Source organism: Bicyclus anynana, chromosome 13, assembly GCF_947172395.1.
Source record: "Bicyclus anynana chromosome 13, ilBicAnyn1.1, whole genome shotgun sequence".
NCBI classification, from domain to species: domain Eukaryota; kingdom Metazoa; phylum Arthropoda; class Insecta; order Lepidoptera; family Nymphalidae; genus Bicyclus; species Bicyclus anynana.
In genome coordinates this window covers 13,527,086-13,554,249 of record NC_069095.1, presented here as the reverse complement: position 1 = coordinate 13,554,249, position 27,164 = coordinate 13,527,086, and the positions used below count along the sequence as shown (strand labels likewise).

The window sequence follows — 27,164 nt, the reverse complement described above, 5'->3', positions numbered from 1 at the left end:
GCAGATTAGGGTTGCGTAGATTAAGTTAGCAATTTAATCCCATATGGTGATAAATACCGATAACGACACACACGCCATGGGTTATACGATACAAAATTCATCCTCAACTTGCATGTAGAGAAGAAACACCAATTTTTTTATTGTTTTTCATATTACCTTTATACCACTTTATCACCGTAGTTAATATAGCCACCCATAGATTTAGTTATAAGAGACTGAGTTATCTTACTGGCAACTATGATCTTTTTAACAGAATTAGTACGCAATTTTTCTCTCCTTTCTCGTTCTCCTCGTAATATCATTTTTTTTTATTATTTAAGTATTTTATTTTAATCATACTAGCTGACGTCGCGCGGTTTCACCCGCGTGGTTCCCGTTCCCGCAGGAATATATTTCTCTCTCCCTCGATAAATGGGCGATCTAACATAGAAATAATACAAGTAGTTCCTGAGATTAGTGCGTTTAACCAAACAAACAAACTCTTCAGCTTTATAATAAATTAAATATTAGTAGGTATAAATTCTCGTGAATTTTATCACGTATCTATGAACGACCGTTTAGCCGGTAGAGGGTATGAACACTTGATTCCAACAAAAAATAGCTCTTAAAAGTTTAATATTTTACATACAGATCCCTAAATCGAAAAATATTGGTAGAAGACCCCTCACTATCTTTCAATCTAGTTATGCAACGATACCCCACACTATGAAATAAACGAGTACAAAAAAAATAATTCCCACTTTATATGTAAGGGAGTCCTTGTGAGCTTCGGAACCCTAAAAATGATGAAGAAAGGTATGAAATAAAATGCAACTAAATTTTTGTTCTATATTTTAGAAAAAAGCACCGTCTGTAAAACATACAAAATTTCGATAAAAAATTCTTCTTATTGGCATCGCTGGCGTCTTATAAAATTTTTTAAAAGAATCATTTACGGATACATGTAATACGACAGTATAAAAATTTATTGTTCATCTTCATCACAAGGAAATCAATAGCTTAAACAAATTAGACAATCTTAGCTTTAATATACGCAGTTGAGCATTTAATATTAAACCTACATTTTACGGTTTAGCTTACGTCCGGGTTAAAAAATCTTAAAATTTGCCAAATTTGAAATTAATGAAAGACTTGGTAACTACACTCCTAATAAAATAAAAATGACCAGAGACGTCGCACGACGCGTGGAATCTCATGTAAAAATACTTATAATTTCTAATTTATAATATAGAGAACACAAGCACAAAGCGACATCTGAACAGTGAAAATTTTCGAATACGGAGTGCAGTGTGTTCCCAACTTAAAATAAAATCAGTACTCAACCTTAAAATTTAACTCTTCATTAAAAATAAATAAAATGTTCATAAAATACACTTATTAGATATATATACCATTAAAAGTGACATAGAAAATTTGGTTCCTACAATCTAATGATAACGACCAGTTAACGGAGTTCGTTTATTTCGGAGTATTTTAGGGGATATATATATAATATATTTTTGATAACGGCTCTTTAGCCCTATTGGGTTGTAGAGGACAATCGGTGTTGTCACAAACGAGCATCGTAAACTGGCCTTATTACATCTTACATAGAGTCTAAAATACGGCGATACTAGCGATATATAGTTGCGATAAATAATGGAAGGTAGTTCAGGCCGTCTTCTCCTGCTCGATGATGTCCTTGGTGGGCAGCGGGTTCTTCTCGCACGTCTCGGTGTGCTTCAGCTTGGTGGGGTCGAAGTTTTCAATTCCGTTCAAGAACTTGTTCTTCTCCTTTTCCGCTTCAATAGCTGTTGGAAAAACAAACCGATTAGTAATATGCTTTACATTATACTATTTCTATTTTTTTATTTATTTTTTAAATAAACTGAGTGTATACATTGTATATAGCTAAGGGAAAACGACTGTATTGTAGGTCCAGTGATTAGCCTGTATGATTTTGGATCATAAGGTCCTGCGTTCGAAGCCTGGGTTGGGCTATAGGACACTGAGTTTTTATTTCTTATAAGAAGTCTCAGTTAAAATTCTCAGGAAGTTGGTGTTATTACACACCGATCCCGCAGATAGCACATTAAGTTATCCGTCCTAGTCATAATAATAATTAACATCTGATGGAGGTCGGTAATGAATTTATTAACATTATCACCTTAAGCCCACCAACCGGCGATGGAGCAGTGTAGTGGGTCTAAGCGCTAGATCCCTTCACCTATAAGGTGGTAGGCCTGGCCTTGTAGTGGGTCGTTGACAGACGATAAAAGAAGAGTTAAGGAACAATAGAAATAAATTTTAAGTTTTATCACTTAGTCTGATTCCCTTAAATACTATTTTTAAAGGATTACCGCAGGCATGTCCATGTTTTGTAAAAATAAGTAACTAGAGAAAACACTACTTCCACATGAACAAAGTACGGGCGTAAATGCCAGTGAATTTTTGAGCCAAGATAATCTGTGAATTCACATTGGTCATAATGATACCTATTATGACATACTTCCTGCGACAGGCATCCATTTTAGAAAACAATTATAAACATCGACTATAAATAGTAAAAGATACTATTAAACTTCTTCTACTTGTAATAAACGTATTAATTACAGAACCCGATGCAATTACAAATCCTTTGTGTATATGTTCAATGGATTCGTAATATGGGATATCATGATGTTCATATCTAATTATACGAATATACCATGATATACCATGTACAAAACGCAGTCCTAAAGGGTTTATATACATGCAAGCATAAAAAGCGGTAAAGAAAAACCTTCAATGGGCGGCAAGGGATTTTTTTCTTCAGTCTCCGTGTGCTTCATTTGTGTCTTGTCGTAATGTTCAACTCCATCTAGAAGGTTCTGATGCGCCTTTTCCGCTGCCACAACTGGTATGAAGCAAAAAAATCGTGCACGGCAAACATAAGTAATGAAGCATTAGGTGAACAAAATAATTATTATAGAAGCATATAAACAAATATATTACATGCTTTATAGTTTAAAATTAACACAATGATCTAAATAAGGAAAAGCGTGTCGTAAGCTAATAACATATTGATAAGTAGTTTAAATATCCTTTATTACTTTATTATTACATGTTGTGTTACAAGAATTTGGTAATAATTGGACTTAATATAACTTGCTCAAATTGTATTTAATATTGATATATAAAGTACAGACTACTTTTAAAGTTATACTTTTAAATTGTATTTTAAAAAGCCTTTTTAATTGTTTTTTTATTATGATACATTCGATGTTTGTCGAAGTCGGTAAAAAAAATCTTATAACAGCCCAAAGAAAACATTTTTTGATAAAGAAAAACTTCTTTACGCATGCTTGACTTGGGGAGTAAGCTGGTGAATGCATTACGAAAAGTGTAATCGGGTGAGGCGAACGAACGTTGAGAACAAATAAAGAAATTTTACTTAAGCATATTCGTTTTTCGATTGAAATATTTGCGGGGGCGCTGAATTTTTAATTAAAAGCACTCATCATGCTTACATATTAAATCAAACAAATATATTTAAATATTTTACCATCTTTGTCAGGAAGCGGGTTCTTTTCTTGTGTTTCCGTGTGCTTAAGACTGCCGGCGTCGAACTTTTCGATCCCGTCAAACAGGGACTTTTGAGTTTTTTCAGTGGCTACATCTGCAAACCATAGACAACGCTTTATTTTTTATAACCAATAAAAGGCAAAGTACACACTACACATGGATATACTTATATGTCAAAGTATGATGAATTCATAAAAATATGAATGAAAAACAAGAAGAAATGATGTTCTACACACATGCTATGTACAAGTTAAATGAAAACTTAGTACCTACAAAAATTGAAAATCTTTATTATAGATTAATTTTATTAATCAAAAACTCTAAAATCTTTGTTAAATTAGGCGAAACGGGACGAAAGCCGTTGTATTTATAGCAGCGCAATTTCCACCCAGGTTGAATACCTAGTGCGTTAGGTAGGACAATTTTTTCCACGGTTTCAGTTTTTCTAAGCGACGATGCCTGAAATTGTTCGACATCCTGTAGAAGTGCTGTGTGTTGCTTTTCTTGTGCTACATCTGTTGAAACGGTTAATTGTTTAACCATGATTTCAATTAAAAACCAATTAACGTTAATGACTTAAATAGAAGATAGCTCCAGCCCCAGGATTAAAACAATTAAAAGAGACGCAAAATTTCTGACACCTTATTTAATTTAATTAAAATTTTTTTTTTATGGTGACACCTAATTTTAATTGGTCATACGAGTACGTTAAAATAGCTTTCCTGTATTATGATTCATTTTTTTAGTTTATTTTTAAACACACAATATTTTAGCTAATTGGTAAGAAAAAAAAAGCAATGGTAACCTTGGAGTATAAATATAAATATTGTAACAGTTATTTTAAAATCACTAAAGAAAGATTTCATAAATCTTCTGCCACTGTTTTGAAAATCGGGACTGGGTATATCGGCATCAGAGTCCTGGTTATCAGCCAGTATGGAAAAATTTCAGTGAATGTTAAGATTATCCATAATTTCCAAAACTAAGGTTCCTAATACGAAATCGGTTACAGTTATAACTACGAGTGAGGTATTTGTTTGTTCTTTTTTATAAGTTTGTTTGTGTAGGTGTAGACGTGTATCTGATTAAAGATTACTATAATCTTATCGAGCGATAATATTATTTTTTTTTTCCATTTCATGCCCGTGGGTTTCATACCAGATCTTATCGGTAGATATAAATAATAGCAATATATTATTATTTGTAATTGTGTGTACAGAATCAAAAATACAGTATCTTGGCTTTTGTTTGTGTGCCTAACGGTTCTACAAGTTTCAACCGTGGACACAATAGGAACACAAAGTAACTTAGAATTTTATTAGTCGTACACAAATCTTGAATAGACGGGATACTGTCCGAAAAGTCATCCCTTTTCGAAATATTTTGCATCTGAACTTAAAGCTAAAGATAAAATAATTAACTTAGCCTATTAACAAAAAATATGCAATTAATTTCAAATAGATTTTACCTTCCGCAGAAGGAAGAACGATCTTCTCGTTAGTATCGACGTCACGAAGACAGCTGGGATTGAAGGCCTCGAGCTGGCTCTTGAGGTCTGTAGCGACCTTGGGCAGGTCCTTGAGGGAGGGAGAGTCACTCACTGAGCAGGCCATTGTTTAGAGATCTGTAGACAAATAAAAGATTTTTTTAGTAGTTGAAGGAAGGAAGTTGGTTGGTCCTTTGAGGCTTTGGTTTTGGGTAAAGAATAAAAGGTTAAATGAAAAACTGTACGATCCCATGCAACCTGCATGGGATCGTACAGTTTTTCATTTAACCTTTTATTCTTCACAGGGCATCTTGGATATACATTTCACAATGCGCTGTTATCGTGACCGTTATGAGGTATGAATTATCTCTCATACGCCTGTAATTTCTCTGGCATAGAAACCCTTTACAACAGTGCTCAAATTGTTCTTTGGGTATGGCACGGTAAGGTGCAAATACTAGTCGTGTACACAGCGAACCCTTATGGTATATGGTGTATTTTAAGACATTGTTTTACATTAATATTTATATAGTTTTTATAAACAACGTCATAAAAACTATCAATGAATATGACACACTCTGTGTAGTTGAAAGTTAAACGGTCATTTTGTTTTACTTCCAAGCACTTCCACATAAAGAAATTGGTTTAGTCATCAAGTTATTAGGCGTCGGCGTCGGTCGAATGTTATCTGACTAATACCCGTAAATACATTAACATAAGTGACTCAAGGCATCGTTGAAATATTTACGTTCGAGAAAAATTTATCAGCGTCAGAATAATTGCTTTCGATTAGAACTTACAGAGCATTGCACTATACACATTTTTTATTAGTGATCAAGTTTTTGCAAAGTTTTACCTTGTTATTATTACGTATGAATGAAATTGGTCACATATTAGTCTTATGCTTTTATGCAAATTAGCTCTTAACAGGCATAACGCTGGAGACGAGCCGTCTTTATAAACAACAACAATGTGTAAGTATTGTAAGCTTGATTTTACTGTTAATTCTTGACTAAACACTTATTCCGGTAGTAGAATTATATACCGCTAAAGCGGAAGATGGTTTTTAGCTAACTGTATACCGATTAGTGTACTGTAGACGGGCGTTACCTGAGTCATACTTACCTACCTACATAACAAACCTCTTTCCATACTTATTTAACAAATACATTACGTGACCGGCAAAAATATGCTTCGCGTTCGTGTACCGGTTTGGCACGATTATGTTTGCTTTGCAGAACTAAACGTGCCAACGAACAGCATTATTTTAGTAAAAAAAGTCGATGTGTAATCATCCTTATAAATACTAACGTAATTTGTCTATGGTACGTGACGTGTGCGAAGTGCTACTATAATCCTCAAATATTTTATGTTTTCATTTTTTTAACTTTGTTCTTTCCACCTTTCCCGTAGGAAAAAGACAAAATCAATAAACTGTACAGCCAAGTCTCCAGTGTTATTTGCTTTCGAACAAAATGCTTTACAAATGGTGATACGGTTCATTTGACACGATTGTAATTTTACATGTAACAAAACCTAGATTAAAAAACATAACTTTCAGGTTTAAACATTGTCAATGTACAAATTATATAAGTAGTCTAGAAATGTAGTTTCGCATAAAGACCAGTTAGTCAAAATAGATATCTTTTTTTGATCAAAATAATGTAATCTGGTAGACCGTGTTAGTGAGAAGAGACGACTGGAATACAGATTTCGTCGGTCATTGTTGCCGCCGATGCACTGTAGTGTATACCAAATGAGTATACATCCGGTTGGCGGGGAAACAACCTTTTGTCCGGGGAGGAAGTCTCGGCGGGGTGGGTTTTACTAAATAATCGTCTATTCAACGTTTTATTCATACCTACGTCTAGGGTTGCCAGCCTAAAGCCATGACGATGTACTTAACAAAATCATTCGAATGTAATTTTAGTTATTTTTACTACTTGATATATTTTTTTAAGATCGTATTTGTGGTTTCGTATTTCATTAATGAAAAGCAACAATCTTGGTCTTTTTTTAATACTCAAGTTTTAAAGGGGAAATATAAATGTCATACACATCTTACCATAACATGTTTTAGGTAGATAAAATTGTATAAAGCCAAGTCAGTTATATTTTTTTAATTTAGTGCAAAGTAGTGAGCATCCCTAAGCCTTGCCATAACGTTGAACAATGTAAAAACTGAAATGAGCATTCGAGTTTCTGTTTTAACCATAAAGCTTTTTGAAAAACTGCTGCCCATTAAAACCTTTTCTAGATTATTTTGTTTTTATTTGTCGAAGTAGTGTTGAGTAACTATACAGATTTTCACAAAAGCTTTCGTTTGCAATTAAATTTGTTACTCGTACTGATAGCGAGTGTCTTACGGAAAAGATGACTAACCTTTTTTTGCAGTGGAAGCAATCGAGATGTAAAAAAAAAGGCCTAAAGAAGTAAAGTTCCTTTTATATTATAAATAAAATATTATAAAAAAAATAAGTGTCTTTCAAAGAGCATAAAATTATCATTCATGTGCAACAGGAACATTATTTAGTGTCGCGTAAATCACAAAATGTAATTAAAATTGACAAGCTGCACTGAATACGTCCGCTCAGAATATATCACCACAACATGGAGATGCGGCAGATAATGGTTGATTGACATTAAAATAACAACAAACTTTGTATAAAATATATTAAAATTGATAATTATTGATAAACATTTTTATATTCAACTAGCCGACGCCCGCGACTCCTTTTTTTACAAATCCCGTGCAAACCATGGATTTTTTCGGGATAAAAAGTAGCCTATGTTCTGCTTCAAGGTGCAATTCCCAGTCCAAATTTCCTCTATACTACATTTCATTCAAATATGTTCAGTGGCTTAGCCGCGATAATATAACAGACAGGCTTAATTTCGCATCTATTAGCTAACTATGGATACAGGAAGACTGCATAGGTAATTGCTTGGGTGTTTTTTTAGCCGATCTACACTCTTGTTTACAAAATTGGTTTCATAAATAGGTTCGAGACGAGACTAGATTTCGGTAGAAACTTCGCTCTTAAGTTATGTTAAATGAAATAGATATATAATAGGTACTACAAGTAGTACTAATGATCTATACTAATATTATCAAGAGGAAAGATTTGATTGTTTGTTTGTATGTTTTGTATAGGCTCTGGAACTACTGAATCGATTTGAAACATTCTTCACTATTGGGAAGCTACACTATTGTAGTATTGTAGAGTGTTATAGACTATAGTATGTATAGACTATATTTTATCTGTGTATTCTTACGGGAACGAGAATATTTCATAAATATACGTTATTGTATAGGTTTATGACTCTAAAAACACCGAAGAAAGCGATCCATCCAACTATACACGCAGTGGTGGCCAGACGGGCTAATTGAATCGTATTCGACTCCACCTCATTTCTGGCGAGCATAACTTATCTACCTTTTGTAATATCATTGGGTATAGCGCGACAATCGGCCATTTTACTTAAACTGCGGCGCCAAAAAGGTTGTTTGCGAAATGATAAAAATTCGCACAAGTAAAATGTTGAGCAGTTGTTATGAAACGATAATATACCGGTGACCGCCGGGCGTCGCCACCGCCGCGGTATGCGACAAGATGGAACTTGCGTAACGAGTCACTACTGGAATCATTTTATCCTTTTATAGTAATTACTAGCTGACGCCACGCGATTTCACCCGCGTGGTTCCCGTTTTCTTAGGAATATGGGGATAATATATAGCCTATAGCCTTCTTCGATGAATAGGCTATCTAACACTGAAAGAATTTTTCAAATCGGACCAGCAATTCCTGAAATTAGCCCGTTCAATCAAACAAACAAACTCTTCAGCTTTATAATATTAGTATAGATAATGCGACTTAAAAGAGTAGAAGTTAATAAAAATGGAACTAATGAAATCGCGGTGTGGCAACACTGTGCTGTCATTGTCATGTAGTAGTGAGTAATTTCTCTAAATACTAATTCATTCACATTGTAATGAGTAATTTTTCAGGAGATAGGTTTACATAAAATAAGTACATAATTACACAGATAGTGAACACACATATATCAAGTATCCAGGTAATTTCTTTTGAGTATCCATCCAATATAGTTTCGGTTACAGTCAGTGTTACCATAATAGCGACATTAGCACCCTCATTTATTTTCTACTCTTTTGAGTCGCACAGCACAAAATTTTTTTTCAATTTTCATAATACCAGTATGTACAAATACACGACAATAAGTACAATAGTTAATGTTATTTGTTTTCCTCTTCCGATAGCTTATTATTGGTTTAAATTATAGGGACAGATTTTTGGATGGATGGAGGGAAGATTTTATATTTTTTCCCTTTTTCAAATTTTAAAATTTACCAGCTTTTTCTAGTGATTTATAGCAAAAACAACGCTATTCATGTCGGTATGTAAGTAACAATCTGCCACAACTTCCTAACTTATCTCCAAGGGCACTTAGATTATTATAATATTAGTAAACTTAACAATCTTCACGACAGATTTCAGTCAAACGCTTAGTCAATGTGGCCATAAATTCCTTTGCTCTCAAAGATAACACTGCTTTTTGTCGTTTTATCTTATTACCAGGGCATACCAAAAACTATGAAACATAAGTGACCTTATTCAACAACTTTAAAGCATATCTTTGACTCTTAACTATGAACATTGTAACAAACAATCGTTTAGTTAGATCTGTATGGCCTTAGCCATCTGTTTGATCCTTGCCCAAATAAAATCAAGCGAGCTATTGTCGTGTAATTTACTTGTTTTTAACGGTTTGTGTCGTGTCATGGCTCCTTTCCACGACCATTTACGGTAGCGATACGAACGAGAAGGGCAAGAACGACCGGCTTTAAAAATATTACGATAAAAAACATATCACAACACGCACGCCTTCGCCAACCATATGGTGGGCTTGGAATATTACATCTACAGACCATCCAACTTCAAGTACAACTTAAATCGGCAGTCAATCAAACTTACTGAAGAACATTTTAGAGTTATAAGTACGGTTCAGTATCAAAAGAGGTCAAATAGACCTTTTTTGGTACCTCATCATCGACCTAAAAAGCATTTTATCATTTAAAGTATCTTTAGTATTTTAATACTGATATATAATACACAACAGCTTGCACATATGTCATTCGGTTTACCTCGCGTTGCATGATTAAGTACATAATTAGAAACCCGGGAATTGTTCGAAAATAGTCAATCATGTTCTGACAAATTCAGGTATTTTACGCTCGTGGCCAGTAATTGGTTTGACTTAGCGATCTAAGTTAAATTAAATTATTATTTATTTTAATTAGATTTAAATGAGTAGGTACGCAGCCGATATGTCGGCGCATCTGTACGTGTGTTATACTTTTTTGCTTGTGTAAGACGTTGCTTTGATAAGTCAAACAAAGAGTGCTTGTAGTTGACTCAGTTTTAATGCCTCATGAGTCATTAGCCGTGCCTGTGCCGATACGCATGTCCAGTGGAGATTGTGGTGTAATCTTCGATGTGTTTTTTTACTTTGCTTCTATATGTATACTTATAGGCCTGCAAGTTCGATAACAATGTTACAAAGAACTAGCATACACCCGGCGGTTTCACCCGCGTATTTCACGTTCCAATGGGAATACGGATGAATTACTCGCTGAAATTATGAAATGATTTTTAAAATCAACCGATTCTTTTTTTTAAGTATATCATAAAAAAACAAAAACTAAATCTTGCTTCATAATAATATTCGTTTAGATTTGACTACACCGTTTGCGATTTAGTTCGTCTGAAATTTAGTTTTTTTGTGCTATAGATTTTTTCGGGATAAAGCTGTAAATCCACGGAATCTATCTCCATATCATTAGTAGTTTTTTGGCTGGGAGGCTTCTGCCGTGGCTAGTTACCACCCTACCGGCAAAGACGTACCGCCAAGTGATTTAGCGTTCCGGTACGATGCCGTGTAGAAACCGAAAGGGGTGTTTGATTTTCATCCTCCTCCTAACTAATTAGCCCGCTTCCATCTTAGATTGCATCATCACTTACCATCAGGCGAGATTGTAGTCAAGGGCTAACTTGTAAAGAATAAAAAAAAAAAAAAAGTTTTTGCGTGAAAAAGTAAAAAATATCTACAAGTATTCGCGTTTTAATTTTATCTATCGTGTATGTTTCATTACTTATAATAATTATGAAAATATCAATTTACAGTCACGTATAAAATCAAACCACAGGGAAAACAATATTTCGTTATTTTCTACGAAAACCTGACTAACATTTATGTGACTCAAACAATATCTAACTCTGCATTGGTTTTATATACTCGTTTTTATTGAAAAATAGGCGTGCTACTAAAATTTGTCTTGATTTATATTCCAAAATGGGAACTGTGAAATTAAAATAAACTCATTAAAAAATCAAAAGACAACTGCGTAAGAACTAATATTGAGAGGGTAGGTACTTTCTTTTTTTGTTGAAATATGTTGTACTTATAAGAGTATAATAATTTTTAAACTGTACTTTACGAGTATCTATAGCAAGCTAAAATTCGGCATTGCAGCTGTAGGTACAATTACAACAAATTCGTGAATCGAGGGTCAAATAAATAAAAAATAAAACTTGTGATCGATAGTAGCGAAATTACGTCCCGTCTGAGAGGGGACCGTGCAGTGAACCGCCGCATGACGTGTCATGTGACTCAGGCGGGAGTAGGGTTGCTAGCGTATAAAATTACTCCCCCTATGTGTGGAGGATAATACGGTTTTTTTTTCATTTTATTTTCGGCTAGCGTCGCCTTTTTAGGGCTTATAAGGAGGTACTTAACTCCTTTATTTCATCTTGGCTTAATGCTACGACTAGAAGGCAAAATTTCAGCCTTTTTATCCGTCGAGGTAATAAGTACATTTAGCTCTGTACATTTTTACTAACATAACAAGTTCCTTATTTAATGGGATTGTTGATTTTTTATATCATTTTTCCTCATTTCTGGAAAGAGTGATTTTGCTACGCTTCTGCTCTAAATATAATAAATTACAATTCTTTCAATAAGTTAGGTATACCTACATACGAATATATTTTTGGTTTGCTATTTAATTTACCAAAATATGTACGTATAAAAATCAATATCAAAGTATTTTTATATTTATCCATTAGCAGTCAACGTCCGTAACTTTAATAACAATCCATTTGTAACTATAGCCATATACTGAAGTCTGCGTCCCTAACACAAGTCTGAAGGAGAGACAGACTGTAGAAAGTTAAAGTTATTAAAATTTCACCGTAAGCGTATCGTCGGCCATTCCGCAGCCGCCGCTTGGCGCTTATACGTACGAGTATGTACCGTAAGCCGTTCTAAGCATTTACAACACCTACTCATTAAGAGTCTCAAATGCTTCTCGTAGTGAATAGTAAAATTCCACTTCGAACTAAAAATAAGACAAAATAACCGCTTTCGAACAGCATCTTGTTTTATAGCTCTAATTAAATGTTTATGTATTTGCTTATTATAACGGAGTTTGGCAGCAAATATGCCTAATAGTAAGGGAAGACGCTACTTACGAAGGAACGTGCTTGCCTAAAAGTCGAGTGGGGAACGCTTTTCAGCCTAAACTGGCCCTCTTTGTATATTTACTTAAAATTGATAGATTAAAAAATACCAATTTAAAACAGTAAAAACAGTAAAACGGATACTGGAAGGGGATTTTAGAGTTTTGCAGTTCGTATCAGAAATGAAAATTCAAGCCGTGTCGTACTTCCAAGGGATAGCGGCTACATAACGGTACAAGTGGCTGCGATAATATCTGACAGTTACCTTTATGGTAAAAAGGTGAAGAAAGAAGAATATTGTTAGAAAAGCATACTGCATGTAATGTATGTCCTAAGAATAATTCTAAGCAAACTTGATACCGGATTTACTCGAACTTGTCTTCGCTTGTAACATATTACCAAAAATGGCAGAAAGACCACACTTTTTGTGAGAAACAGTAAAACACAGATGTTTAAAGAGTCATCATATTTTTATTATCTTCGGGTCGAGATTAAACACCAATCCATCCACATCAGCTGTTCAAGTATGCAACATAATGTTTATAAGACATACTTTCAAATTTCTCTCGATATCTTGCGACTTTCATATACCCAGTAACATTGTTCGACGATTCATACGATGATCTTGCAGCTAATCACTCGATTGCGTTGATTAACATAATTAAACAACGTAAGCACCAAATTTTCGCCATGATTGTTCAATGTTCATATCACCATGTATTACTTTAAGACAATTAGATGGTTTTCGAATTCAACAAAATCGCTGTAACTGAATTAGATTACCTAAGGTGCAGACTTTGTTTCCAGCATAAAGTTGATATAGTTTTGAAATTGGGATCATTAATATTTATAGAATAAAGAGTTCAAAGTTAAAGTGTATAACATTATCACGTATCATCAAATACAATGGTAAAATAGTGTTAATACCGACGAAAAGGTAGACTAAACTAAAATTTCTGTACGCTTGGCTAAAATAGTCTTATTCTATTTAATGTGACAAACACCCGCCATAAATTTTATAAAAGGTCGTAAAGATTTATTCGAAGGCCAATTTTAGCGCAAACAGGGGAATAACGACCTAGAAATAAATGAGTTAGTACGCAAATAGGTGATAAATTACTGGAAATATTTAGGGATATATTTCTAGAACCGAAAACTACGCATTCAGTAAATTACCAAAACCATTTCGCAAATAACGATGTTTATATACCTACCTAAATTTACTTCACGAAATCATTATTATACTAGAATAGATATACATAGCAATTGGGCATACTTGACTTAATAATAAAGATAACGTAGTGATTTTCAAATAAGTGCCACTTATTTATTTAGTAAGTAGCAACATTATTTACTAACACAGGTAAGTATTATATCGTAAAAATTGTTTCTTTTTGTTTGGGCAAATCTTCGAAGACAGATCTTCGATTTTGGATATTTTTTTTAAAACATAAAATTATTGAGGCTTATACACTCATTTATTATTAATTACTTTATGTTTTAGAAATCTATCTATCTATAATATATTATTGAAAAATTGAAATGGTGTATTAATTGATAACCGACGACCACTAACCACTCCACGTAAGGAAAGCAAAAATATAAACTAATCGTCAATTCCAGTAACAGAACAGGAGACATGTTGATAAAGTGTGATCCGTAATTGAAGAAGCGTACGATGTCAATTCTACCTTGGACCGACACAGAGTATGAATATTTACGTAGTCGAAACCGAGAGCTAAAGCTGGTACACAATAAATCCATAACAAGACTCCGCCAATTCAAGAAGATGTACGCAGAATCACGGCCGACCTTGCCATCTATAAATACGGTGCATTCCAGAAGATCGTGAATGTGAATCGTGACATACGAGACACAAAACAGCCTTGCACTGGAATATTATGCGTCGACAGACGTACCAACAAATCAGCTAACACGATCGAACCTAGTTAAAATTTTACTTGACGAGCACTTGACATGTGTGTATCCAGTATCATTACTCTTTAGACCTTACTAGTTACTATGATAAAGAAAAATATGTAAACGAAGAAGAAATGTAAGAATGCTTCAAATAGACCATTTAATTTAATTTATTCCATTTCTATCTTACACGTGTAAATCAGACACTACAACGAAGAAATGAGTTTTTTATTTCTTGGATAGAATGTATGTATATGAAAAATGTATGTGTAAATAACTTAGTCAGCTAAACAATTTAACATTTTAAATGTCTGCAGTGCTGAAATTGTGTACTACGAGTATACGAGTATAAGAGTATGTTGCTCTTATTCTGTATTAGTAATGAACGAAGGGCTTTCATCGCCAAGGCGTACCACATAACACGTGACTTCCATCTTGAACTACTGCCTCATGTTGTTTCTAAGAATTAAAAATCAATTCAGGCTAGTCCGCACATCTGTATGGATACTTTTAAAACAACCTTGTGCCGGGATGTATAAAGGTAGTACACAAATGAAGCACGCCTTTTCACCATAAATGGCTGCACAGCGAGAAGTAGGTCGCTTTGTATGCCATCTGTACGCGACCTTCGATGCATGTCGCGTTTAGATGAGATTAGCATTTCTGTATGTTTGTCAATCAATAGGACGGGTTTTTACATTTACTCGTACGATTGTTTAATTTGCTGAATCAATAAACTCTTTAAGAGCCTGTCAATACATATTTTAACAAAATGAATTTCAATAACTTTTATATTAATTAGTTATTTTAAATCCATTTATATCTAAGAGTGTACTAACGTAAAATAAATATTCAAAGTAAATAAAATAATCATTAAATATCAAAAAAGAAACGAATCTACAAAATAGGATTACTTTAATATCCAAAACAAATTTCTTAATGCTGAAACATAAAACATTATTATTTGATTAAAAAACCAAGGAATCCTCGCTTGCAAAGAAATTCTCCATAAGACTCTCCGTAAGACGGGACTGGGGAGCTTATGCTACTAATTAAATTACTCTGGCAACATTCTAGGAACTCCGGAAGTATCGAATTACACAGAGGGACTATACATAAAATGAGGCGGATATCCGGAACAATTAATAATTAACAATTAATTAAAAAATATTTAATGTCAATTCATCGTTTTGAAAAATTGTGATTAAAAAAGAAACAAATCTGACCATATACAAATAATAACTGTAAGGCTCTGGCTCGCGCTGCTTTTTAGGCGATTTTTATGCAATTAGCTCATTTTCATTATATCTTATCTTAATAAATAGTATAAACACGAAAGGCCATTCATAACGAAATCACGAAAATCGCTGGACGTACAAAGATGAAATTTGGTATGTAGTTAGGTAGGTAGTTTATAATTTGTAGATGTACGTTAAGAACGGATTTTTCAAAAGGGCCGGATTAAAGAGGTCTAAATGCGGACGAAGTTTCGGGCGTCCGCTAGATGTACATATTTAAAATGGAAAATTACACTCATTCACCAATAATGTAATACAGGGCTCAGAATTATTTTTATATTCTGAATTAAAGGGGTCAATATTATTTGTACCATCGTGTTCGACCTACACTTTATTGGGAATCCTAAAAAAGTTTTGAACTTTTCATTTTCATAATAAATAGTTATTAATTCACGTGCATGTTTGTTCTAAGAAAATCAAAAGATAATATAACGAATCAGAGGTATTTTATGCGGGCGATAACAATATGACCGATTGCGACAGTCCTATTGTCGGCTTAAAGATAATGAACCTTTCACAAACATCCTAATTTTGTTGACTTCACTTTAAATGAAACGTGTGTTGTCAGTCCACCACGTGACTAACACTGCCAACACAATAGTTTCAAGTGTTATGTTTATTAAACCAACATAAAGGCTGAGGTTGAAGGCGTATCGATAAACGGAATTTCGTAAATCATACGTATTTAGTCTATAACAATTTATGTACCTTTGTTGCAGTATAAACTGCAAGTGACTGCAACATTTTGACATGTAATGCTTAAATTCGTACATTAAATATCTACATAAAACTATTAAAAATATATTCTATGGTATCCATACTCTAACCCCTCTCATTCTGACTCGAGCTCAGTAGTGAGCCGAATATGGGTTGATAATGATGATGATGATATCAATATTATAAAGTAAGTCTGTCTGTTTTACATTTTCAGGATTACGCTGTTAAACCGCTTTAGATGAATTTTGATATGTACATACACCGGTAAAAAAGTAGAACCAATGTTCCATTTATCAGTGAATAGTGAAACCGCGTGATCCGCGTAGTTCCCATTCCGTGGCAATACGGCGATAATGTTACTCCCTGATAATGTAACTTGGTTTAAGAAATTTTCAAATCGGTCAAGTAGTTTTTTCGATACATTATAATATTAGTGTAGATAAATTGGTATACCAAAACGACGTTAAACGGTAACAGATAGACGGACTTTATAATATAAAACAATTATGGTAATATGGACAGTTTTGCACAACATCAGGTAACCCATATCAACTGTGTACGTATACATAGTAAGGAACAAGTAGATTTAATGTAAATCGCAGTAAGTACGATTCTCCAGAGCATGTGGTCTCGCAGATTTAGCAGTTCCATGACGAGGCGGGCTATTTTCCGCCATGCACTCGCGCCAGGGACTATAAATACTGAGGAACAGACAGATGGACTGTTTGACATTTGAACACTGTGTTTAGGAATTCACGCCTTTTTGCGTGTACACGGATTTAGCGCTTGCGTTTTTAACAATGTTTGATGTTTAGTTATTGCGATTTATAAATAAAGTATTTTAAATTATTGATTTTACTATCTTCTAAGGAGGTCCGGCCCTTTATTAATGTTTTATTAAATTGAAATATTATCTGTGATATTAAGTACTAGCGGACGCCCGCGACTTCGTCCGCGTAAAAATTGATGTAAACTTCTCTACCTCTACCTTACCCTGCTCGTAAACCTACCCAACCCTACCCTATCCTACCCTACCCCTATTTTACCCTACCCTACCGCTAACGCTAACCCTTCCCTCCCCCACCTTACCCTACCCTAACCCTACCCGAAACCTATCCATACCCTATCCTACCCTACCCCTAATCTATCCCTACCCTACCCCTTCCTTACTCCTACCCTACCGCTAACCCTAACCCTTCCCTACCCCTACCTTATCCCTACCCTAACCCTACCTTACCCGCACCCTACCCTACCCCTATCCTACTCCTCCCCTACCCTACTCCTCCCCTACCCTATACGTTCCATATCCTTCCCCTACCTCTACCTTGCCCCTACCCTACACTACCCCTACCCTACACTACCCCTACCTTATCCGTACCCTACCCTACCCTACACTTTCCCTAAATCACCCCTACCCTACCTCTATCCTACCCTTTCCCTACCTCTATCCTATCCCTACCCTCAGCAAAATTGGTCCAGCCTTTTGTGCGTGGTGCAATGACCAAAAGACTATAATTTCCCAAGCGACTTCTATGCTAATACTATAAAGAGGTAAAGATTGTGTGGTTGTCGGGGGTAATCTCTGGATCTACTGGACCGATTTGGAAAATTCTTTTACCAATAGAAAGCTACATTATTTGCAAGTGTCATAGGCTATGTTTGGTCCTCATATTCATACGGGAACGGGAACCACGTAATTGAAACCGCGGGGCGTCATATAGCGGCATTTCTGCGACTTTCAGAAATTTTGTATTATCTCCGAAACTATATAACTAATTAACATACTGTAAAGGGCAAATCTTATCTCTATAATATCCTTGTGATTATTAAATAATTTATTTTGATAAGGATTTAAGTTTAGTTGTGTAAATAATGACGTAAACCTTAGTTTAAAATTTAAATAATTTATTAAAGTACTAAAGGTACTATATCTGCTAAAATATAAAAGATAGATATATGGTGTCGCGGACTTTTTTGTAGAACTTTTAAAGGTTCAAAAAGCCTCCATACATTTATTTCAGTTATACGCAATGGTTGAGGCAGCGCATGCGAATAAGTAAGTTTTTCGGTCCGACCTGTAAGAGAAAACCCGCGATAACTCAGTAGTTATATATGATAGAAATATAAAATATAGCCTATAGCACTCCCCGATAACGTAGCATTCTACTGGTGAAAGAATTTTTAAAATCGGTCCAGTAGTTCCGAAGATTACCCCATTTCAAAAAATTGTTACAAACTTACAAACTTACAAACTTACAAACTTACAAACTTTACCTCTTTATAATATTAGTATAGATATACTTATTGCCTTAAAATTCGGAAACTTTGGGTTTTGATGTTTAAAGTTTTTTTTACCACATTTCTCTTTTTTATTGAGAAATAATACACGAGGAAAAATTTTAAAGTTGTAATATCCAATCCGATTCCAATTTAAGGATAGTTATTAATTAATTACCTAGTATCTATCGTGTACACACTATAAAGTTATCTGAAATTTGAAATTGGAACTAACAAGTGAAGAATGAAGTAAAATACCAATAAGTCACCACTTAATACGCAAAAACTTCTTCTAGAATAATATTAGACAATAGTCATATCGCACCACGTAGTAAACACTCGTAAGTAACATTTCCAGACGCAGGTAATGATAATGTTAATACATATTGAAAAGACATTTACAAATCGTTTCGTTTTCACATTAAACCGTAAAGGAAGTCATAAAAATATAAGACGCTAAATGACTTCCGTTGCTGGAAGTGCACTATTGCGCGGTTGGCTGCCCTGTATCGTGTAGGCGACTTTATCTAGTCTAGCATAGACAATATATGTCCGGTCATAGTCATAGCAAGGCCAGCTCCCGTTACTACATCAGGCACAGAAAAAAAAATACTTGTGCAAATCAAGACATCATCAGCCATTAGCCTATCGTTTAATAGGTTGCTACTGCAGGCATTAAGCCTTCTCTTATAAAAGAGAGGAATAAGGGAGGTTTGAAGCATGACGCTCCAATGAGAGTTAGCGTGTTTTTGTCGATGCGAATTGCAGGTACTCAAGTTTAAGTAAATAACGATCATTATATTATGTTATTATTGATCATGAAAATATGTCTGAAAGTGACAGAGTTTGCAATCTTTGAAATAGAAGATCTCAATATTTTCATAGTTCATCCCAGTTCGAAATTCAAATCCAGGACGTCATGATAATAGTGCGTTAGTCCTACAGTAAGACATTACAAAAAGTAGTCTAGTATGTACTAAATGGATATAATTGGCAATTTGTAGTACACAGTGCACAGTACGTGTAGGCAGTTAACGCAGACAGGATAGTCTATCTGGCGTGTAATCGGACAATGGCGCATGAAGACAATGCCAGCGATTGTCTAGGTGCCGCGGCGCGTATTATGTACCCACTACACTAGTATACTGTGTGCCACAGGCTCGCGCTGCAAATGTCAGACAATTTTCATGCAGATTTTTATTTGATTTGTATATAACATCGATAATTACATTCATTCAACAGTAATGTTAAATGTACAATACAGGGTTTTTTTTATATTCTGAGATATAGGGGTATAAGCTCATTTTTTTTTGTACCAACCTAGATTTTTATAAATTTTCATTCATTGATTCAAGGATCATACATTCATTCATGCAATCTACATTGGTTCATTAACAGATTTATACGAAGTCAACTGATTAACCATTTTTTAATGAAACGTTTTATACTATTTTTTAACTTTGTTTTTGTTTGTGGTAAACTTTCACACTACTCAATCGACCATCATAATTATCGTTTCAACGTTTTCAGGGATAAGTACACTAAAAAGAGAGGATACCTATTTCACGGAATAAGACATTGTCTTGTACATAATGTTTTCTGTGACATTGTTTTAGATGTTTATGCAGAAACAAATGATTGATTGATAGATACATTAAGGAGATCGAAGGTAAAAAATGGTAAAAGTTAAAAATTAAAAGTTTATGAAAAATAATAAATTCAAAATTCATTTATTCCAATTAGGCTTAGTTTACAAGCCCTTTTGAAACGTCAAGTTATGTCATGATTTAATTTAATGGTGGTAAGTAAAGTCGTTAAACTTAAAATTAATGTTATAAAACCTTGATCCGAGAAGAGCCTTTTACAAACTGAAAATATTATTAATTTTGATTGTCATTTTAAACAATATAAAAGTTAAAGTCAATCAATTATTAATTACAAAATAGGATTTAAGATATATTTGTTCAATATATAGGTTAGCCTATAAACGAGTAGTTTCATCAATATAATTTCAACGGAAGAAATGTAATTAATATTTTATGAGCTCATAAAACTAATCAGAAAGTCTGTCGAGTGCCAATTTATGCGTTCGAACACACATAAGTCAGGAGTCGTCTTTAAAATCGATGACGGCACACAATTTAAAAAACATAAACGTCAACGGGTCATCGACCTCCGCCGACGCAAGCACTAACACCAAAACTTACGTATCAAATTTTATGGAGCGTCAAGATGGAGGCAATTAGAGAGATTTCAAGAGCATAAGCACCACGGATGGCCGACGCTGCGTTTCTCATATTTTTTCTAGTATTCCAAAACTTAATAAGACTTAATTAAATTAAGAAGCGATAATAAAAAGTGTAAGAACAGTAAAAATAACGTTACAGCATAAATTACATTTGGATCTCGAAATGTTTCAGTGAATCTATTGTTCTTTGTTTAGTTGCCGAAAAGATAATTTATGTGGCCAATTAAATTTTAGTATTTTTAATAAGGTTCTTGACTCTTGAAACTAAATTCTTAATAAGGATATTTAGTATTTTGTACCTACTATTATGTTTCCTGTGCTATGGATAATCCATAGTTCGATTAATTTGTATTTTACAATTATTAAAATAGTAGAATGCAACAAAATCATTATTTGAACGGCCTAATACAGCGCCAAGCCTTGCCGTAATTTTAATTATAATCTTTGTGGTTAGATTTAATTTAGGTAGATTACAAAATTCATCTTTTATAATATTTACCTCGATAAAACTTGTTTGCCATTCAATTTTTTATATAAAACTAGCGGACGCCCGCGACTTCGTCCGCCCTTAGTTCTCCTCCTATCTAAACCGGCCCTCTTGCAAAATCCGTTCTTAGCGGACATTTACTAACTGTAAACAACTTCCCTGCCAAATTTCATCTTTGTACGTCAAGTAGCTAAAACTACTTTTGATAGATTTTGTGATGACCCTTCGCATTCATATATTAAGATAACTGGTAATTTCTGTGCAATATTACCTTTACTATTAGGTCTTAAAATGGCACTAACTAAATTATTTAAATCCAATATTTCCGTCATTTAACGTTACGAGTTACGACCGAGGGCTATAAAGTTCACCCTTATTATTATTTCAACTTCTAAACATGGCGGTTTATCCCTCGCTATTGATCGGCAGAACAGACGTAGGGTACCTAGGACGACGTCGGGTTGGCTTTGAGATAATTTATTATATCTGCAATACAGTATCTTTATATTTTTCTTTTGAAATCGCTCTTTTTTAAAACGACTGAGATGTCGTCTAAATTATATGTATACTTTGCAAAGGTTTTTTGTATTTTCAAATTACATCAAACGTTTTCACATTCCAGAATTAAAGCAACTTCAATTATTTGCATGGTTACGATTTATTATTATGATAAGTTAGCTTATAGAGTATTATGTCTCGATAAAAAAGGTAAAACAAAAAAAATACTGTATTCACATTATCTTACCTAATAAACTAAATAATTATTAAGTTTTAAATTAAACTAAGCTTCAATTCAATATATGATGCGACTTAAAATAATCGCCTTATCATTAAACAAGGTTTAATAATTTAGGAAATAAGCTTTACCTAACAGCAAAATTTGAAGTTAAGCTTTCATCATTAGTAATCGTATATGTAATTGATTTACTGTTTTTATCCTAATGTTTATTAAAACAACGATTAATAATATGTGTGAATAATAATAAATTTTCCTGTTACACAGTATTGAAAGGGTTTGAAACGTAAAATTTTAAAGTAAACTGGCTTCACAATAGCTTTCCATTTACAATCACGTGATAATACGAATAAATTCCCTGCAGACAAGTGGATACCCTTTAGGTATTGGGGGTTGTTTGGTCCCAATCGATTCTTGTATTCGGCTAGCTGCCTCTCTTTCGCACTAATGAAATAATACGTTTGCCTCCCTCGCAGTACGTTAGTGTCCGTCTGAGTAAATGTCATTATCATTCATGTCCTAACTCCTACCGTTGATATTGGTACGCACCATGTACTCGAATTGCTATATAGTAAATACAGTCTAAAGAAATAATTTTATTAAAAAAATGACAAATTAACATCTATCATATGAATGTCAATTGAATCAGACAATCTGAATTGATGCAGCAGAAAATGATTTTGATCATTTACGTTTAGGGTGCTTGTAAGTAACTACAGGCACCTTAAACGTAAATGAGTTTTAGGCTTTATTTATATAGGTATGCAATAAAGTTATTAAAATAAAATAAATATTTAATTAAATGTATTTATTAAATTTTTTGATATTTTTTGGTCTAAGAACCCGTTCGAAACGAGTCTTTATCATTTTATAAAAGCTTTATGTTGGTCAACCTATGCTCCTTTAGTAGTTAAGAAGGTACGGTAGGCTCTTGTTCTATTTCAAATATTTTACCCGACTGCAAGAGGGTTATAGATGTTTTGTAAATATTGCATTAGATATAATTAAATCAGTACTAACTGTTTAGATTCGTGTGTTATTATCGTATTGGACATAGTTTGTAAAACCTCTAACAACCTACCTAACTTCCTGAGTTTATCATTAATTATGATTCATTTTCTGGTTAGCTCGTCATTCCACTTATTCCCTTAAATTGGAAAAACAAATAATACTTACCTACTTTACAAGTATACAAGGAAAATATTCCATTCACTGTTTGTAGACATTAATATCGTTATTATTAACTAATGAAGTAAAACAGTTTTATTAAAATAAATAATAAAGTTTATTTTAAAAAATACTTCTGTTCCATGAATTCATTGCAGTTTTTCGACACCAGCAGCCGAACATGAACAATCTCTTTTTTCATATCATTTAAAAATTCAAAGATTCATAAAATATCGTAGGATAGATACATCCATATGTATTCAGGAATCTAGAAGGTATGTTGAACTAAAGAAACTAGGTTTATAAAGACTTAAAAAATACACTCGTTATACATCTATTTCAAGGACTAAAAATTTTTAAAAATAATTTTTAGAGATTTAGAAGTCTGCAATGACGCACTCAATGCTGATTTTCCTGGAATGACGCAATCAATTTGTGGACTACTTTCTTTGTGCTATATTTTTTTTTAATTAACAATGACACAATATTTGAAGATAGATTTAATTTAATTTTAAAGTTGTCATTTATTTTTGTGCCTATTACCAGAATTAATTGGTTTACAAGACCTACTAAAAAACTATATTAATTATTGTAAATCAATCAATTCTGGTTTTATTTATTGTATATCAAGTGGTGAAATTGGTTAAAACATCATTAGTTTTATTGAGACTAAAAAATAAATAAAGTTACAAGCATGTTGCCACAACGAAAATCCTGACTTAAAGTGTATGTGCCGATTATGCCGTTGATCCTGTTGTTAGTCAATGCGGCCTCAGATAATGAGGATCCGAGTCCGACACCAGGCCAGGCCACGTCAGGCTACGAATACCTATTGAAATTTTCTTACTCCCAAAAATTGGAGTCGGAAACCATCCCCGTACGTCATAGAGCACGATAACCCGTCAATAAATGTGATAGTGACCGTTACTGTCAAAAATATTACCGCCTACCCACATTGGAGCAGCATGATAGTTTGGCAAATGATCTCCTCTCTAAGGAGGGAGAATTAGAATAGTCAAAATAGCCGAATAAGTACAATGGTGATGATGATGGATGGCTGATGATGATGAATTTGACATTTAATGTCAAAAATCAGTGATGAACGACAAACTTGTGGATATTCAGACATTTTAAACGATGTGTCTTATTGGTACAACGCAACGCCACCGCAACAGTAATGGAGGCAATTACCAATTATAGATTTCGTGAACGATTGGCGATAAGCTGTGACGCGAAAGCCGGCGAAAGTAGACATGACATCCTAACCGGTTTAACTCTTTTGTAATTGTTACTGTTACTCATACTCACTTGCTCTATTGTAGGTATACTTTTTAATATATTTTGTAAGTCAATATAATAGCTAGGCTCATGACAATACAATACATGACAATTTTTTAAAATATATAGTTTGTTATAGGGATAATTACTTAGCTATGAAGATCGGATCATGTACATTTCAATTCAATTAATCTGAGAGTAGGTACATACCTACTTATCTACCCAGGTAGATACGATAAACAATTTCGTATTCCAGTGATCAGATGAGGTTTATAGATTTTAGATTTTCTTTTTAAACACACACTCGTAACGTACCTACCTACCTATCTGGTTACAATCGAAAAAAGTCAAAAACAAGAATGGTCATACGTAACTAAACTCCCGAAAGTAAGATAAGTAAGAATGTAAGTACAGATAAGTAAAAAAGCTCTAAAACATTATAATATTATTATAAAATCTAAATTATTTTGTTAAACATTAACGTTTAACGGCTATTGGATGTGTCAACCATGTGGTTCGAGTCAGAATTCTATTTATAGCGTCAGTGATTGGGTTCGTTAACATTGGCATGTCCTTGTATAGGAGGGTCCTTGAATATGAATTTTATGTACCTACCTAAGTACTTACTACATTTGAACTTCAAATACCCGAAAAATTATAAATCCCTATTTAAAAAATGACTCGACTGAAGATGTCATCTCAAAAGTAAAATATCACAGTCAAAAATAACAATAACAACAATTCAAGTTTGGCAAATCTTGTTAAAATAATCTATTTATTAATTCAGAGAGCTTTTAAGTTGAACGACCGCGTTAGCGACTTGCAGTAATTGTATTTATTAGCATAAATTCGCTCGATGGCAAACGAACCATGAAGACACTGTTATATGTAGGCATTTTTTTCCATTAGGTCTTTCTTCGCACGCAGGAAAAATGACTTCATTCACTATTTTGATTACCGAAAATGCGGGTGTAACTTTTTGTGAACGCGGATACTAAAAAACTCCCCAACCCTCATGTATCAACCCCTTACAATCCCTCATGACAAATACGAATCATTTATCTTGTAGACTTCGTTATGTAATATAGGATATATTGAGGACACAATGATACACGAGTAAAAAAAATAATTAATTGTGGGTAATATGACATCCTTACGCATATAAAACCTGCTTTGCCTTCAAGTAATGGAGCCACGGCCGATTATATTCTTACTCATACATCAAAGAATGCATCGATATGTTTATCGATACCGCATACGAAGTACGGACACGTAGAAACAAAAAGAATTTTTCGCTTATTGTACGCGGCAGATGGTGTAAAGCCGTATACGTAGATGAAATCATGCAACCGCTCCCACCCGCACCGGCAAAGTGCCGTTATGGCGTAAAACAATCAATTCAAAACGATTTATACGAAAACTTTCGTATTATTTCACTAAAATAACCATATTTTTGTATTTCTGTTCAATTTTATTGAACAGTACTTTTGTTATAAATTCGATATTCAAATATTTGAAACAGTTTAAAAAAAATTTTTTTGATTGAAAATTTTGTAGGTTTTGAAAATGTTCAAACAGGATGATTTGAATAATAAAAAATTAATCACTCACCTTAAATTATTTGGTGTCGTGGGGTTTTATAAAACACGTTCACAGTGCTCGACCGGCAAAATGCAACTGCTGTGTGGGTGTCGTCGGCGAACGTAGTGAAGGTTCAATAGACAGAAGTTGTGTGCGAGTGCGACCGATAAAGTCGGGGGTGGCGGCGCGCCGTATGTACACACAACGGATTTAACACAACACATAACAATAGCCCTTAACTCAGTATATTTAAGGGTGATATTCGCGCGTTACAACAAATTAGCGATAGGCTGTACGCATAGCGATCTTTGTGTCGATGTCGTACGCGTCCTCGATGATTCATTCATAATAATCCGTAACGATTGTATTGAAAAACAAAACGCTATTACTAGAGCCGATAATGATATTATTATTATTGTATGTAGACAGATACCTACTACCTAGGTACGACTGAAGTAGGTCTAACTTATAAAACATAATCATAAGGCAACATAAACCTGTCATATTACTATTATACTAAGTCATATCATATCCATTGGACTGTCACGGCACACTAGACCTCTGATCTGCCTTCGATTCGAATCCGGTCTGGAGCATGCACCAAAAATATCAGATGTCTCAAACGGTGAAGGAAAAACGTGGTGAGGAAACCTACATACCTGAGAATTTTCTTAATTCTCTGTACCTATCAAGTCTGATAATTCGCTATTTGTGCCAGTGTGGTAGACAGTTAACCTAACCCCCTCTCATTCTGAGAACACCCCTGCTCAACAGTGAGCCGAATACGAGTCGTTAATGATGAAGACTTACCTAGTGGGCATCCATGGCCTTCCATAAAATCCTTATGCGCGTAGCGTGGACGTAGCCAGGATTCTATTCTATTTATAT

The 27,164-nt window shown here is 34.0% G+C and overlaps 1 protein-coding gene across 3 annotated transcripts; it reads right to left on the bottom strand.

Moving 5' to 3' along the window:
• Positions 1-814: 814 nt before the first annotated feature.
• LOC112044491 (thymosin beta) lies at positions 815-26,460 on the bottom strand. Of its 3 annotated transcripts, none has more exons than XM_024080364.2 (5): positions 26,310-26,460; positions 5,012-5,169; positions 3,524-3,637; positions 2,762-2,875; positions 815-1,790 (listed from the first exon to the last, which is right to left on the bottom strand). In XM_024080364.2, the coding sequence occupies exons 2-5, from the start codon at positions 5,154-5,156 to the stop codon at positions 1,651-1,653; spliced, it is 513 nt and encodes a 170-aa protein (XP_023936132.1). In that variant the 5' UTR covers positions 5,157-5,169; positions 26,310-26,460; the 3' UTR covers positions 815-1,650. The 3 variants fall into 3 exon arrangements, with proteins under 3 accessions (XP_023936132.1, XP_023936133.1, XP_052741052.1); XM_024080365.2 differs by having other exon boundaries at positions 5,012-5,167; positions 26,307-26,457; XM_052885092.1 differs by lacking the exon at positions 2,762-2,875 and having other exon boundaries at positions 5,012-5,167; positions 26,307-26,458.
• Between the last annotated feature and the right edge of the window lie 704 nt (positions 26,461-27,164).